Source organism: Vigna angularis, chromosome 9 (genome assembly GCF_016808095.1).
Source record: "Vigna angularis cultivar LongXiaoDou No.4 chromosome 9, ASM1680809v1, whole genome shotgun sequence".
NCBI classification, from domain to species: domain Eukaryota; kingdom Viridiplantae; phylum Streptophyta; class Magnoliopsida; order Fabales; family Fabaceae; genus Vigna; species Vigna angularis.
Window position 1 is genome coordinate 11,933,398 of NC_068978.1, and position 16,095 is coordinate 11,949,492.

The 16,095-nt window shown below is 34.6% G+C and overlaps 1 protein-coding gene across 3 annotated transcripts; it reads right to left on the minus strand.

Annotated features, from left to right (window-relative positions):
• Nucleotides 1-11,079: 11,079 nt before the first annotated feature.
• On the minus strand, nt 11,080-15,950 carry LOC108337418 (cytochrome P450 704C1). 3 transcript variants are annotated; one of them, XM_017573941.2, is made up of 6 exons: nt 15,295-15,950; nt 13,794-14,078; nt 13,225-13,563; nt 12,508-12,708; nt 11,660-11,870; nt 11,080-11,470 (listed from the first exon to the last, which is right to left on the minus strand). In XM_017573941.2, exons 1-5 carry the CDS (start codon nt 15,814-15,816, stop codon nt 11,688-11,690), a joined length of 1,530 nt encoding a protein of 509 aa, XP_017429430.2. In that variant the 5' UTR covers nt 15,817-15,950; the 3' UTR covers nt 11,080-11,470; nt 11,660-11,687. The 3 variants fall into 3 exon arrangements, with proteins under 3 accessions (XP_017429430.2, XP_017429429.2, XP_052724934.1); XM_017573940.2 differs by having other exon boundaries at nt 11,649-11,870; nt 15,295-15,949; XM_052868974.1 differs by lacking the exon at nt 11,080-11,470 and having other exon boundaries at nt 11,570-11,870; nt 15,295-15,949.
• Between the last annotated feature and the right edge of the window lie 145 nt (nt 15,951-16,095).

Here is a 16,095-nt window from a genome sequence, read left to right on the forward strand (position 1 = left end):
TGGCTTAACCAATGCTCCAAGTACATTCATGAGGTTGATGAATCATGTCCTTAGGGAATGCATAGGGAGGTTTGTAGTGGTCTACTTTGATGACATCTTAATCTATAGTCAAGGTCTTCAAGAGCACCTTAGCCATGTTAAAAAAGTCTTGCTTCTTCTTAGAGAACATCATCTCTTTGCCAACTTTGATAAATGTACTTTTTGTCAAGAAAGTGTAATTTTCCTTGGATTCAAAGTTGGAAAAGAAGGTGTACATGTTGATCCTGAGAAGATCAAGGCTATACAAGAATGGCCAACCCCTAAAACAGTAGGAGAGGTGAGAAGTTTCCAAGGTTTAGCCAGTTTTTATAAAAGATTTGTAAAGGACTTCTCCACCCTAGCTGCTCCTTTGAATGAACTAGTCAAGAAAGATGTTCCTTTTCTTTGGGGTGATAAACAAGCTTTATCTTTTGAGACCTTGAAACATAAGTTAACTCATGCACCTATTATAGCCTTGCCTGATTTTTCCAAAGCCTTTGAACTAGAATGTGATGCATCTAGGGTAGGGATAGGAGCTTTTTTAATTCAAGAAGGTCATCCCGTAGCCTACTTTAGTGATAAACTTAGGAGACCTACTTTAAACTATCCTACCTATGATAAAGAGTTATATGTCCTCATTAGAGCTTTAAAAACTTGGGAGCATTATTTAGTAATGCGAGAATTCATCATACATATTGACCATGAATCTCTCAAGTATATTAAAGCGCAAGCAAAGCTAAACAAAAGACATGCCAAGTGGGTGGAATACATGGAGCAATTTCCTGATGTCATCAAACAAAAAAAGGGGAGTACTAATGTTGTTGCGGATGCTTTATCTAGAAGACATGCATTATTAGTAACCCTAGGCTCACAAATATTAGGATTTGATGATATAAGAGAACTATATGAAAATGATGAAACATTTGCATCCACTTATTCTTCATGTCTTAAGAAGCCTTTTGATGGATTCTATCTTTCTGAGGGGTATCTTTTTAATAAAGGAAAACTTTGTATACCCCAAGGATCCATTAGAAAACTTCTTATCAGAGAGACTCATGGGCCATCATGGAGTTGATAAAACTCTAAACATTTTGAAAAGTAAATTCTATTGGCCACACATGAGAGTATATGTTCAAAGGCATTGTTCTAAATGCATAGCTTGTTTACAAGCTAAGTCAAAAATTATGCCTCATGAACTCTATACACCTCTTCCCATAGCTAATACCCCTTGGGAGGACATAAGCATGGATTTTGTTCTAGGATTGCCAAGAACTCAAAAGGGGTATGATTTTATATTTGTGGTAGTAGATCGTTTTAGTAAAATGGCACATTTTATACCCTGCCACAAAGTAGATGATGCTAGCTATATATCTAGACTCTTCTTCAAAGAAATAGTGAGATTGCATGGCTTACCCAAAACCATAGTGTCTGATAGAGATGTTAAGTTCCTAAGCCATTTTTGGAAAACTTTATGGGAAAAGTTAGGAACTAAACTTCTATTTTCTACCACATGTCACCCATAAACTGATGGGCAAATTGAAGTAGTAAATAGATCTTTATCTACTTTGTTAAGGTTAATATTAAGACGTAATAATAAAAGTTGGGATGATCATCTACCTCATATTGAATTTGCTTATAATAGAGTAGTTCACAAGACTACTAATCTTTCTCCTTTTGAGGTTGTTTATGGTTTTAACCCTATTACACCTCTTGATTTACTACCTCTTCCAGAAACATCTTCTTTTCTTCATAATGAAGGTGTATCTAAAGTGTAGTTTATCAAGAAATTACATGAGAAGGTTAAAACCCAAATTGAAAAACAAACCCAAAAATATGCAGAGTATAACAACAAAGGGAGAAAGAAAATAAATTTTGAAGAAGGAAACTTAGTTTGGCTTCATTTGAGAAAGGAAAGATTTCCCTCTCAACGAAAGTCCAACCTTAGTTCAAGAGGAGATGGTCCTTTCAAAGTAGTCAAAAGGATAAATGATAATGCATACATATTAGACCTTCCTGAAAGTTATGGTGTCAGTCCTACTTTTAACATCTGCGATTTAATTCCTTTCACAGGAGATGATCAACAGGATGAAGTAAATCTGGGGACAGATCATTTTCAAGAGGGAGGGACTGATGGAAGACCATCAAGGAATCACATTGGACCTCTTACTAGAGCCATGACAAGCAAGATTCAAGAAGAAGAAGAATCACCTAATATTTTACTTCTATGGAAGGTTACTTATAAAAATCCTTCTTTTCTTAACTAAAGCACTTATACTTTGTTTTGTAGGGACTAATAAAGCTTGGAGACCATGATTGAGCCATCCAAGAAGTTAAATCAATAAAGGAAAGGAAAGGAGCCAAAAAGGGAAGTGCTTGTGGAATGGAAATGCACAAACACTTTTTTCACCCGAGAGAAGACCAATCCACGTGACTTGGCTGACTTGGAATGAAGCATGTACCTTGCTGGCTGAGTGGGAATGAGGCATGGACCTTGCTGGATCAAAATAGACGTGCCTCCTTTGCTAAATAATTTAAATTTCGGAGGGAATTAAATCAGAAATTAGGCTCCTCTTCACCTATAAATAAGAGGGTCTCTTCTTTGTATTTGTTCACTTTTGAGCTTAATGATATGTTGCAGGATTTGCTTTCCAACTTTTGTGCTCTTAAGTCACCTTTGATTTACTACTTCTTCTTCCTTCCTCAATCTTCCTTCCTCTGTAGGAAGGCCCTCTAAACTGTGAGGCTTCACCCATACACCTCTTCTCTATTAAAACACTTCCAACACTGCACTATTTCATCAATCCGCTGCACCTTCCGTCACTACTGGTTTCTTCAGGTCTGGAGCTTCTAACTGCATCTTTCTAGTTAGGACTAGCCTCCATCATATGCTATACTGACACAACAGAAATTTGTATTTGTGTTTGATACATGTGTTGATTTACAAGTGTTTCTATATGTTTAATACATATGTTATCATGTTGATTAGCTTCATACTCTGTGATCATAATTGTGTATATCTTTTGTATGCATGTTAAATGTTTTGATGAGATAAAACATCAAGTACGAAGAAATTTTGTATGATCACAGTCGATTACATTGGTGTTGTAATCAATTGAACTCATAAGATAACTTTTTGTTTTGAATTGTGGCAAAACAACATGTTTTGAATCGATTACGTTAAATGTTAAATCGATTAAAACTCGTGTCTTTGCAAACATCTTTTCGATATATGGTCAGTTTTGAAGAGAAAAAGTTTTCAAAATTTCTTAAGGGTTTAGCTTAATCGATTACACTATTTATGTAATCAATTAAGTCTGTTATGTTTTGAAAATTGTTTTAAAATTAAGTCATAATGGTTTTAACAGTCATATTTTTAAATATGTTGACTAGCATTTATTGCAAATCGATTACATTAATTATGCATTCAATTAAATCTATTTGAATTATAATTTTGTTACATCTGTCATTTATGTAACCGATTACATTACTAACGTAATCGATTAATCTGCGTCTGTCATGAGATAACTATATATATTGACGCATTGCTCACTGTACTATAACAAGAATGACGATTTGATCATTTTGAAATTTCATATCTGATATCTTTGATTAGAGAAAAGTGTTATAGGTGATTAAGAAGCTCCAAGAATCAAGATTCAAATATTTGGAAGAAACTTGAAGGATTCTTGAGAGAAGAACTGTGGGCGTAATTGATTGATCATACTTTGTATTGCTGAGGTGTTTCTACATTGATCAGAAATGTGTTTTTTGCAATCTTGGATTGTGGTTCCATATTCGTGAGAGACAAGAAGAAGAACAAAGGGTTCTTGACTTTGAGTGGTGGTCTTAAAGGGTTTTGCAGCAAGGATGTGTGGTTCTGTGTGCAGGTGTTTTCTTTCTATATTTGATTATGAGTGTGAGAGGTGTTTACATTGTGAGAGTATGTTCTCTGTAAAACCTTTTCAGTAAATCTCAAATCATTATAGTGAAAGATCTTTCAATCTAAGGTTGATTGGAAGGGTGACTGGATATAAGCATTGAGGCCGAACCAGGATAAAAACCTTGTGTTTGTTCTTCTCTCCTTATCTCTTTTACTTTGAATTGAATATGCGTTTTACTTAGATTACAAGAAAGATTCAAGATCATTTACAGTTTACGAAAAGATTTAAAAAGCATTCCTTTTTAGTAATCGCCAATTACCCCTCCGTCCTCTTGGTGTTGAGAAACAAGGCAATTCATTTCTAACACACATACACACACACACACACACATATGTGTGTGTGTGTGTGTGTGGTGTTTGAAACTTTTCTCACCCACTCAAGTGTTTGCACTCAATAGATTGACTTTTACTCTAATGAAACTCTCTTGCCTTTTACCACTTCAATTCTCCTTGAGTTCTTACGATATTCAAGAGATTATGGCCACAACAAAAGAATAAACCTCTAATTTATGCATGATAAAGCTGGGTAGACAAAGATGGCTAAACAACAGAAACTAAGACTCACACAACAACAAAGGACTAAAATAAAATTGGTGAACACGTGAATCAGAAACAATCCTTCAAGAACACCAATATTACCTCACAACAAATTGCTCTAAAACATGAATTATTCAGCCGATTTTTATGTGAAATACTGCAATATTTTTTTTACAAGGGTCTAACTTCTGCAATGGTTTAGCACAAGCACAAATAATATGAAAATAAGGTAATGAATTGGTAAAAAGAAAAATAAGGATAAGATGTTACCAATTTGATGTTCAAACCCTTAAACTAAAGCTCTGAATACCAAATGATGTGATCCACATTCACAAAAGGGCTTATTCAGGATCTTTAGAGTTAGAACCTTGAAAGAGTATTTTGAAATTTGGTAAACATATGGGGAATAAAATCTTCAAAACGTCAATATCTTGAGCTACAAAACTTCGAATGAGGTGTTTCCAAAACAATATGAAAGATCACGTTCTAATCTATAAACTAGACTCAAGAAACACTCAATTTGGATGTGTAGAACGCAAGTTATGACTATGAGTTAAAAATGGATAGAAATAGAAATTCTAGAAATTAAGAAGAAGAAAAGAACAACAAGGAGACAATAACATAAGGAAAGAAATACTCTTAGACAAGAAGAAACACACAAAGGATGGAAAGTCCTTTGATACAGCCAAGGATTCTAAAGAAATTAGGAGAATCACTTTCACTAAGATAGAAGGGAGAAAACCCTAATTCCTTTGCATACAAATCTTACTTGTCAATTTGATTCAAAAAGTTAAGGTTATAAGGGCTGATGTCTATGTTTCCAAAATTGGGCGCTTATTATGACTTGAAAATCAAGGCAAACTAAAGCCCACTAATTGATTGACCCAAAGACATAATTTGGTCAGCCAATTTTACAAAGATTGGGCCATTCTAAAAACAAACTCATAACTTGTAAAATAAAACAGCTGCAAAATGATGTTTTCGTTCTCTTTCATTTGGGCCATAATGCAATTCACCATCTTGGCCTTTTCTCCTTGAAATTTGAGCTTGTATTCAATTAATATGGATAACATTTATTGAAGAGCTTCCTTTTCTTTCCTTACTCTAGCCCTTGTCATAGGTCTTCTAAGTTCTTCAAGAGGATCCTTTCCCTTGTTCTTGGTCACGTCCTCATCACCTTCTCTCTAAAGATTCTAGCACCTCGATCATTTGTTTTGTGATCAAAATGTTCCTATGAGATCATAGCGAAGAAATCTCTATTTCGAACCGATCAGTTATAGGTTTAGAACAAGTAACTTTCTACCCTTATTTTTGTTAGATTTCAATATGTGTTTCTATCCAAGAATATTCCTTGGCATGTAGCTTCTCTATTTTCCCTTCTATTCTTGGTGAAGTTTAGGTCCTAAGGACTCTGTCCGACCATCATTCGATGTTTCGTAGGGTCGTCTAGAGTTTCCTTGCGTTTCAATCAATCGACAAAACCTTCCTTGAGTTGAGCAGTTGTCTTGTGAGGTAAGGGAAGCTATAAATTTTGTTTTAGTTTGTGATTATATTATAAGAATTTTATATCTCTATGCATAGTAGTTAAATTTTGAGAAATTGCTATGTTTGGATTTATAAAGATTATATGTAGTTGATGATTTGAGCATGTTTTGTTGGTATGTTGGAATTGTATGTTTGTGATGTTTAAAACTGTATTGATTATGTGTAATGAATTTATTCTAATTCCTTGAACTGAATTCAAAGTGATTGGTTTAAAGAAGTGTTCGTTTACTTAGGTTTTGAGGTTAAAATAGGGGTTCTAATGGGTAAATTTTAAAAGTTGGTGTTGGAGTGATGAAGGAATTGTTTGAATGATGTTATGAGGTTATTTTAGACTTGTTAGCATCGTTAAATTGAATAAAATCTGGTATGAAACATGTAAGGGGAATATTGTGTAAGTTGGAGGTATATTTAGTATAAAAATAAGGTTTTGACTAGTGATAATTTGAGATAGGCAATGGAGACTGTTTTGGACAGTTGGAAATTGATTAGAGACCTATTATGTCTTGTCTAGGTTGCCAAAAGAAGAAAATCTGGTGTTGAATGTTAACTCATTGGCAAATGTACCAAAACGTATCAAGTAATATAAATTGGTAAGACCAAGTATCGTATCCCAGAAGACTCACGACACTAAACAGTCATGTAATACCTTAACTAATTAAGACTTAAGAACAATTTCATTGGTTCAGAATGCAAAATGCAGAAAAAGTAAATATGAATGCAATTTGGTCAATTGAGGCTAAACACAAGAATGAATGGATGATGTTGAAAATATGAGATGATAATGTTGTTGGGGTTTAGATTTCACCATCCTTACTTTCATGCATATAAGAATTTATCTTCATTCAATTGTTAACGTCACTCTCTAAATTACTTAAAACATGATCCCTCGACGAAGAAAGCCTATCCTTAATTATTATACCACAATCCCTTGCATCCCTAATAATTAATTTTGCATTACGAACAGAAGCTTAAGACAACCAAACCTCTTATCCCCATCCCTGGATAATATTTGCTTTTGGGAGAAATTCTCCAGATCATGGTTTCTAGGTATTTCCCAATAACAAAGAAGACCATAAAATCATGCCATGAATGATTAAAACATAACACGCATAGAGCAAAGGAGAAAATCCCTAAGAATTAATGAAAGAATCATAAATTATTTAAAACAAATTCAAATACATGAGAGTTTAGAGGTTACATCTTCCCCAACAACAAATAAAATTAGTTCTCCATTGTCGTGAAGAAATTAGGTGTACAATGGAATGAAAGAGATAGAAAAACCCTAGAAACTAAAGAGGAGAGCTCCCGCATCCCCAAATCTGCCTCCAAAGGGGCGAAACGTGTGTATTTGTGCTCAAGCCATCAAGAGATACACACCCTAGGGCGTGAAAGTCCTTTAGTAGATCAAAAGTTGAGGTTCAAGCCCATAATGCTGGCGCTCAACGCCCCTACTTAGGGCAATCAGGTGTTGGTGCGACAGTACTGGTGCTCAGGGCCCCTCAAAGGACGCCCAGGCTTTGTGTGATACATGAAACTGGCGCTCAGGACCCCTGGCTGGCACTCAGGGCCCTAAGGGGGCCCTCACCTTCAGCTTGACTTTTTTGCACTATGTCTTTTTCTCTTTTTCTACATTCTAACTCCTTGGTACTTTAACTCCTCTTTCAAATCATTCCAATAACCTACAAAATCAAGGGAATTTAGTGATAAAATCATCAAGTATACCCTCTATTGAAAATAGAATGGCTTAGTTTTCAACACCAAGATGGGGGTGAATTGGTGAAATACAAAAACAACGTTTTCTTTAAATCTTTTTCGCAAAGTAGATGCCTTTAAAAGCTTTCTTGAAACGCAAGGAAAAAGACTTTGTAGTGCAGCAGAATATAGTCGAATGCGTGAAAAATAAAGTCGACTGGATGTAACAAAGTAGGGATAGACAAATCAAACACTCGGTTCTTATACTGGTTCGGCCAAGCCTACATCCATTGTCCTTCCACCACAGGAAGCAAATGCACTATAATGATCAAGGTTTTTACAACAAGGATTTTATAGAGAGCTCCACGTCAAAAATATAAAACACCTCTCTAACCCTCTAATAAAAATATAGGCATACAAAACACAAAGACCAGCAGCAAGATGTCCCCTCTCCTGTCGTCTTCAACCCTTTGAGAAACCCCTCAAAGTCAAGAACGCAGGACACTCTTCTTCTTGTAATCACGATAGGGAATCAACCCAATCTTCAGTAGATTGTCAACTCTGATCTTTCAGTAAACACCTCTCTGTGCAGATTTGATCAGCTCTTTCAAAGCACAACAATCTTGCTCTTCAAGAAATCACAAGAGATGATCACCACGCTCTTCTTCTTTGATTCTTGGAGCTTTTCCATGTTCTGTAAGATAGCACTAATCTGTAATGAATATGAAAATGTTAGAATTCACAAAAGTTCTTACAGAATTCAAATTTGCGTCTATTTATAGTTTTTCACAATTTTGACGCTCTCAAGTCAACTTAGCTACTAATGCAGCCAAATACAACACTTCAGTCAACTTATTTTATTACAATGAGAGGAAATGCACATTTGAGTTTTGCAAATTCACAAACCTCACAATGAAGATGTTGCATATTCAAACCCAAATTTTTAAACAAAGAAGGAAACAAAAGTTTTATAACACAAAATGAGGGATGTTGATAGGATATAATATGATAGGCTATAATGGGTAATAGGTGCAGGACAGAGCAAACAGTTAGGAATTAATTTGGGAAATAGGTACAGGATAGAAGAAACAGTTAGGAATTAATTGTTAGTTGGTTAGGGGGCCTTTATAAGAAGGCAAGGAGGTCTTGCGTGAAGGTAGCTTATAATATTTAGTGTATTTGATAGGAGGTTAATCCTGTGGAGGGAGAGTACTCCCTTGGGAAAAGATTGTAAACACTTCAATATTTGATTACAAAATAAATATACATTCATATTCTTTCTTTTGTGTGTGAGTAGGTACTGTGAGGAGTGAAAGATTGGTTTCTTGACTAAAGAAACCTATCAATTGGTCCGACTTGCTGGATACCCTTAGGAGAAAACTATCGAATCAAAGGTTATGGATCAAGAAGTGATCAAGAAAGGTGGAAGCAAGGAAGGAAGAGTCAATACCTTGAAGAGGAGGACCAGCAAATAGAAAAATAAGCAAGGTGGAACCGAAAATGAGCATGGTAGAATGGAGGAGAAATATGCAAGAAATGCGACAGGAAATCAAAGAACTCATACGAGTTCTTGGAGGAATGGCGCATAATTAGGAAAAAGGATTAGAAGGCAGTTTGGGGTCTGTAGATGGAGATCAAGATTCAGTTAACAGAGGAAAAAGAGAAAGGAGAGAGGAATCTCTTCAAGATGTCTTGAAAGGAAAGAAAGAAGGAAAGACAAGTGTGGAGGTTGGGCAAGATAGTCTACTAGACATCAAGAAAGTCAAGAAACTTTCATATGGAGGGGAAATTCAAACAACTAGGAGAAGGAAAGAGACACAAATATCAATGTAGAGGACAAGGTTGACCAAGACCATGAGGAGGATGTTGTTACCATTACAGTAGGGAGTAGAGTGTTAGAAGCTGCTATTTTGAGTGTTGATTGTTTTGCAGGAATTAGAGGGCAAGATAGGAAAGAAGAAAATACATGTGAAGGGGAAGACAAAGATGAAAATTGTGAGGGAGACATTATTGGTGTTGCTGCCCATGAAGTGGCAAACGTTGTTGTTTTTAGGGGAGATAGTGGGGTAGTTTGTGGTGTGTATGTCAAAATAGTGAAGAAGGGTGAAGACAATGGAAAGAAAGCAGGATATGTTGGGAACATGGTGACTATTTTGGTTGGGAAATATAACGCCCAGAGGAAACAGTTAGCTCAACATGATGATGATGAAGAAATTGGATGGTCAAATCAACAAGTTCTTTCCTTTTTAGCTTTTAGGATGAAAAATTATGGACAAGGAGGTGGCTTAGTAAGTGTTGCTTCTATAAAAATACAAAAAAAAAAAGTTTTGGGGTTGGAAGAAGACAAAAGATTTCTTAATCATTCATCCGAAAATTGTTAAAACCCAGGCCCATGTAAGTGGCCACCAGGTCAGAAAGCAGTATAGAACAATCATCTAGTTCATGGGAATTCTGGAAAAGAAGCAACTCTTATCATTACTGGAACAAAAGGAGTCAATAATTTTTTTCATATCAACCATCACTCAATCCTTTAGACCTGAATTAGAGGGCAGTAACCAGTGGGTTCCCTTCCTATGATGAAGATGAGCCATGGGAACAAGCATTACTATACCAACCTTGGGGACAAGGTTGTTTTGTAGCAGGGTGTAATGATAGGATATAATATGATAGGTTATAGTGGGTAATAGGTGCAGGACAGAGGAAACAATTAGGAATTAATTTGGGAAATAGGTGCAGGACAAAGGAAACAGTTAGGAATTAATTGTTAGTTGGTTAGTTGGTTGGGGGGACCTTAATAAGAAGGCAGGAAGTCTTGTGTGAGGGTAGCTTTTGATATTCAGTGTATTTGACAGAAGGTTGTTTCTGTGGAAGGAGAATGCTTCCTTGAAAAAAGATTGTAAACACTTAATTCTTTGATTACAGAAACAATATACATGCGTATTCTTTCTTTTGTGCGTGAGTGGGTATTGTGAGGAGTGAAAGATTGGTTCCTTGACTAAAGAAACCTATGAGATGTCCAATATGATAATGGTATAACTAATTTTTTTTTCTAATGACTCAATAGTTTGGTTCAAGTATCCCAAATTGTAAAAGTCATTCCACTCTATAACATGTTTAATTGTCCTTCCTCATTTCTTGTCCTACAATATATAATAATTACTATGAAAAATAACTGTACAAGAAAGACCCTTGATAAATTTTTTAATGGATATCTTGTGGACAATATAGGAACATGTAGAACATTTTCCTAAAGTATAGTTCGGTTTACTTGTATATCTCCTTTACCTTGACCTGCTACGGTTATCATGTTTCCATCAATTGGTAAAAGGTTTATTTAAGACATTAAATGCAATAGAAAAGGTAACTTATCATAATAATATGTCAATGAACATATCCATTGGTTTTTTCAGGAAAGATCTTACTTTTTTTAATCCTCACGGTGTAGTTATGGTACAAATACTTTTTGGTTTTCAGAAACAGTAACAACATGAGGTAGTTCCATCTCTTTCCCACTTTGCTTTTGAGGTTTTTCATGCAACTTCTAACATTTATCTCTTGTATGACGTGGATTGTTGCAAGCACCACACTCCATCATGTTTCTTTTCAAATTTATGAGAAGAACCTCCTTTCCTCAAATATGTAGCGGTAGTTGTTCCATCAACAATCATTGTTGAACTTTTTGCAATGATTTAATGCCTTATTTTGCAGCCACGGTTTTAACCTTCATATCATAGATTTCTGCAACATCCTTCGCATTAGAATCTATTTCAATCCATTTATATATATATATATATATATATATATATATATATATATATATATATATATATATATATATATATATATATATATATAAGTTCATGGTATATGACAAGCCAATACCATCAAAAAGGGAAAAAGGGTTTAGAAAATATACAACATTCATACGCTATAAACACAGACAATGATGTCTTCTTCATGACCTTGGAATTGCACAAAGAGGAAGACCCTTGTCAATGTGAAGCGTAAGCATAACCTTGTAAGTCACATTTTGTGTTCCATTTGCAAGTTTGAACTTGAAGAAATGAACAAGAGCCATTGCTATTATTTTCATCTGTCTGTAAGCAAAGTCCTTCCCTAAGCAGATTCTTGGACCAGCCTGCAATGATTCAAACATCCATAATTATGTCTATAAAATCATAATATGTTATCAAAATTGTTAAGAATTTCATTGAAAAAATCAGCCTAGCATATACTTTTGGGTTATATTAAAATAAAGATAGTTTACTACATGCCTTTCACTCCAACAAAATGCGAATACATGTATGTAAGATCACCACTTTGTTTTTCACTTATTTGAGATAATGTTGTTGACATTTCTTTAAGAATATATTTGATCAATTTTCTCAATAAAGAGGTAAAAAAATGAAAACAAAATTAACCCATCCATAAATTAAGATTACCTTATATATGAACCAATACATAGAAACTAATTTATATAATCTCTCAAATGTTAAGAAGAAATTTACTTCATTTTTTTGGTAAAAATCTTTAAGATAATTGAGCATGTGTTTCGTCTGTATTAATTTATACGCATATTCATTATAGAAAATTGATATTGGAAATTAAATTTAAAACAAAAATCAAAGGATAAAAGTTTCAAAATTTAATTCTATATTAATGATAACTTTCCTTTTAAGAAACTCATGTCAATTGCTAGTGTGAATGATGACTCTTTTATTATGTAAAGAATGAAGAAAACATCTCAATTTATAGGAAAATATAAAGGAACAAACATTGAAAGCTATGAATTTGAATGGAGATTGAGACTCGAAAACTCCATTGTTGAGCCATCTTTCAGGACGAAATTCCTCTGCATCTTCACCCCAAATGGAGCACATCCGACCCATACCATAGGCCATATAGTAAACTCCATCACCCCTTTTCAGTTTGTGTCCATCAGGAAGAACATCATCTGTCTCTGCCACTCTCCCATCCTTCAATTTGAATCATCTCAAACACAATCATCAAAATCAACATATCTAACGTATTGAATTGAAAATACCAATAGAAGCTTTTCTTTTGTAACATAAAGTTGGAAGTAGTGAACCACAATGAATAAAAGTAACAAAATTAAAAACAGTATAAAAAAAATTATTATTCATTGTCTTAAGTTTTGGATTAAAAGTTGTATGATATTACATTTATGTAATCTCTTCTTAATAAACTCCTTAAAAAAAACCTAATGATATCACAGTCGTAGGTTCTGAAAATTTAAAGACTCATTGTCTTCAAGTTTTGAGTTAAAAATAGTATCAGTTTTTTTTATATGAAGTGAACTCAAATCGCATTTATGTAATATCTCTCTAATGAATCCTCCACTTGAAAAAACTCATCAAATAATAATGTATATATTCTACTATGATAGGCAATAAAACATGAAACCAGTACTATAATAGAAATTTTCTAGAGATACATACTATATGTTTGTAAGAAAGTTTTATAGAAGGTACCACAGGAACTGCAGGATAAAGTCTCAAGGTTTCTGTCAACGCTGAATGAAGATAATGCATTTTATCAAGGGTGTCATCTGTTATTTTGGCCACAAATTTATCTATGCTTTCCTCATTTTCATGGCTACAAATCACATCTCTCACTTCTTGTACAATCTTTTCCTCAACAAGAGGGTTCTTGCAGAGCATGTAGAAGAACCATGAAAGAGTGTTTGCACTTGTGTCTTTACCAGCTACCATAAAGTTTAGAATGATGTCTCTCAAATACTGATCAGTCATGGTTTCTTTGTCCTTCTTGCTCTCAATCAAAAACCTTGATAGTATGTCCTCTTTAGCATTCTGAAAATCAAAGTAACCTTGGTAATAAGTGACCTTAAAATTCTGATGTATGATGATTTCTACTTTGATTGGTTGAAAATGTAAAAACAAGACTGTACCTGTGATTGAAATTAAACTTTAACATTAATATGCCAAAGAGAATCAATTTTTTACGTATATTATTTGTTCAAATGAAACAGAAACCATTTTGAGGGAAGAACATAATAAGTGAATATTGATCTACTACTTACAGATTCTTGCTGAATTGCCAATTGTGCTTTTCTGGTATTGATTACTTCATGCACAAAACCATCTATTATTCTGATGTTTCTCTTAAGTGTAGCTTCACAACCAATGTTAAGAAACCTCTTGAGCTTCCAGAAAGGATCAACATAGCGCCAATATATCAAAGCATTTGATTCATCAAAGGCTTTCATGAATTTGCTTCCCTCTTTTCTTGATCCCTCCAAGCAATTCAATTCTGCTCCAAACCCAACTTTGAATATTGAGTCCAAAGTGCATCTCATTAGCATGTCCTAGAAAAGTAACAAACATTGCTTTCAACTGAGCGATTATATGATGTTAGTAATTAACATTAAAAAAATTGTTGAAAGTTCCACGTCCATCATAAATAAAACCAATTTATAATAAATAGATGCAATTCTCATCTAAAATTGAGTTAGGTTTAAAGTTCACTTTTTAACATAATATTAGAATCATGGGTTAAAATTTATCCTAATGAAGTTTGTTATTTTTGGGTCTATTGTTTTTACTTCTTAATAAAAACTGATTAAATAAATCTAATTCTAACATATATAATGTTAGCACATAGTTTATGTATTGTATGACCGTTTAGTTAGTCACAATTTGGATGGTCAACTATAGTCCAGGAGGTTAACTAACAAAACGGCCAGCTACTAGGTAGGCCAGCTAGCCACACACCAACCGGATAAGTTAATCCGCAATTCGGAAGAGCAAACCAGCGAGTCCAGCCGAACACTCAAGAGGTCGGCTGACCCTACACCAACCCGGATGGACATCTCACAACCCAATCACCATTTCGGCTGACCAGCCATGTACCAACTCGATTAACAAGACACCGAACTCGGTTGGTCAACAAATAGGTCACCCAACCATGTACCAGTTTAGTAGGCCATCGAGCCTGGATCATCACTAAACTGTTCAACATTCAATTGGACGATCAGTATGGACCATATTAGAATAGATAACACAAAAATTGATCAACTTAAGAGTAAAGTATAATTATTCACGATTAGATATAATTAGATAATGTTAATCAAAAACCCAAGATTTGAGATAAAAAATATAGGTTGCGTGCATTAATTATGAACTGACTTTGATATTGATGTTGGAATACTTCCTGCATACACCATCTGACTAGTTTGAACACACAAGATACAGTTCACCAGACAACCAGACAACATGTACACTTAGGACAATATAGCACAACCTGGACGGTTGACCTTGACCCACACTCGACACAGTTTGATATACAATCTTTAGTCCACTTTTCTTCATTCATATAAGACTAAGTTCTGAAATACTTGGTTAACTGAATTCATTAAGTTCTGAAATACTTGGTTAACTGAATTCATTTACTTTCAAACAAGTGTTAGTGAAAAGAAATTGTCCCAAAAAGAACCAAATTGAAGCACCTTAACAAATTCAAAACAAAAAATTCCAATTCTTCCACAATCATAGACTAGATTTTAGGAAATAATAACCACTCACTTGCATATCAAAAACTTGACCCTGATGGGAAAGTTCTGAGATAATTCTGACCAACTTGGCAGCATTTCTTCTAAAAACAGAACAACTGAAATCTCTAAGAACCCTTGTGGAGAATTCATAGCTTGCAAGCTTCCTTTGCTGCCTCCACTTGTCACCATCAACTGCAAAAATCCCCTCACCAAAAAGATCAGTCACAATATCCTGGTTATACTTGCCTTTGGAGTACTTATCAAAGTTGGTTTTCAGTATGTGTTCAACATTTCTCGGGTCTGCAGTGTACACCTCGCTTTGATCAGGAGCCAGTAGACGAAAAGTTGGAATCGTCTTGGCCATTTCAGCTTGGTAGTCATGGAGTGTGTTGAAGTAGAAAAGCTGGTTAAACACTGTTCCTTTCACTGGAGCATAATCAGGGTCTCCAATGGATTTTCCCAGAATCGTGGTCAACATGATGAAACAGAAGACTAGGAAGATACCCAGAAGAGAAAAAGCTATGAAACTCAATAGGGTATACAAAAGATCCATCTTTGTGTGTGCTATTTCTCTTCCGATACAAAGAGACACTTCTGTCTTAACCCTGCAGTGATGTTTTGGTTCTTCTAAAATCCTTCCTAAGAATTATTTTTTCTGTTTGTTTATTCGACATAGTTTGTTATTCAAACGTTGGTCTTGTCGTCAACGTCACTCTGGGGTGGTTGAGTCATCAACCTGAACTAAGGATTAGAATTGACATTTACTAAATTAAATTCTTTGAAAGCCTTAATTAAAAGCTATTCTCTTCTAATTTTTATTTATTTATTTAGC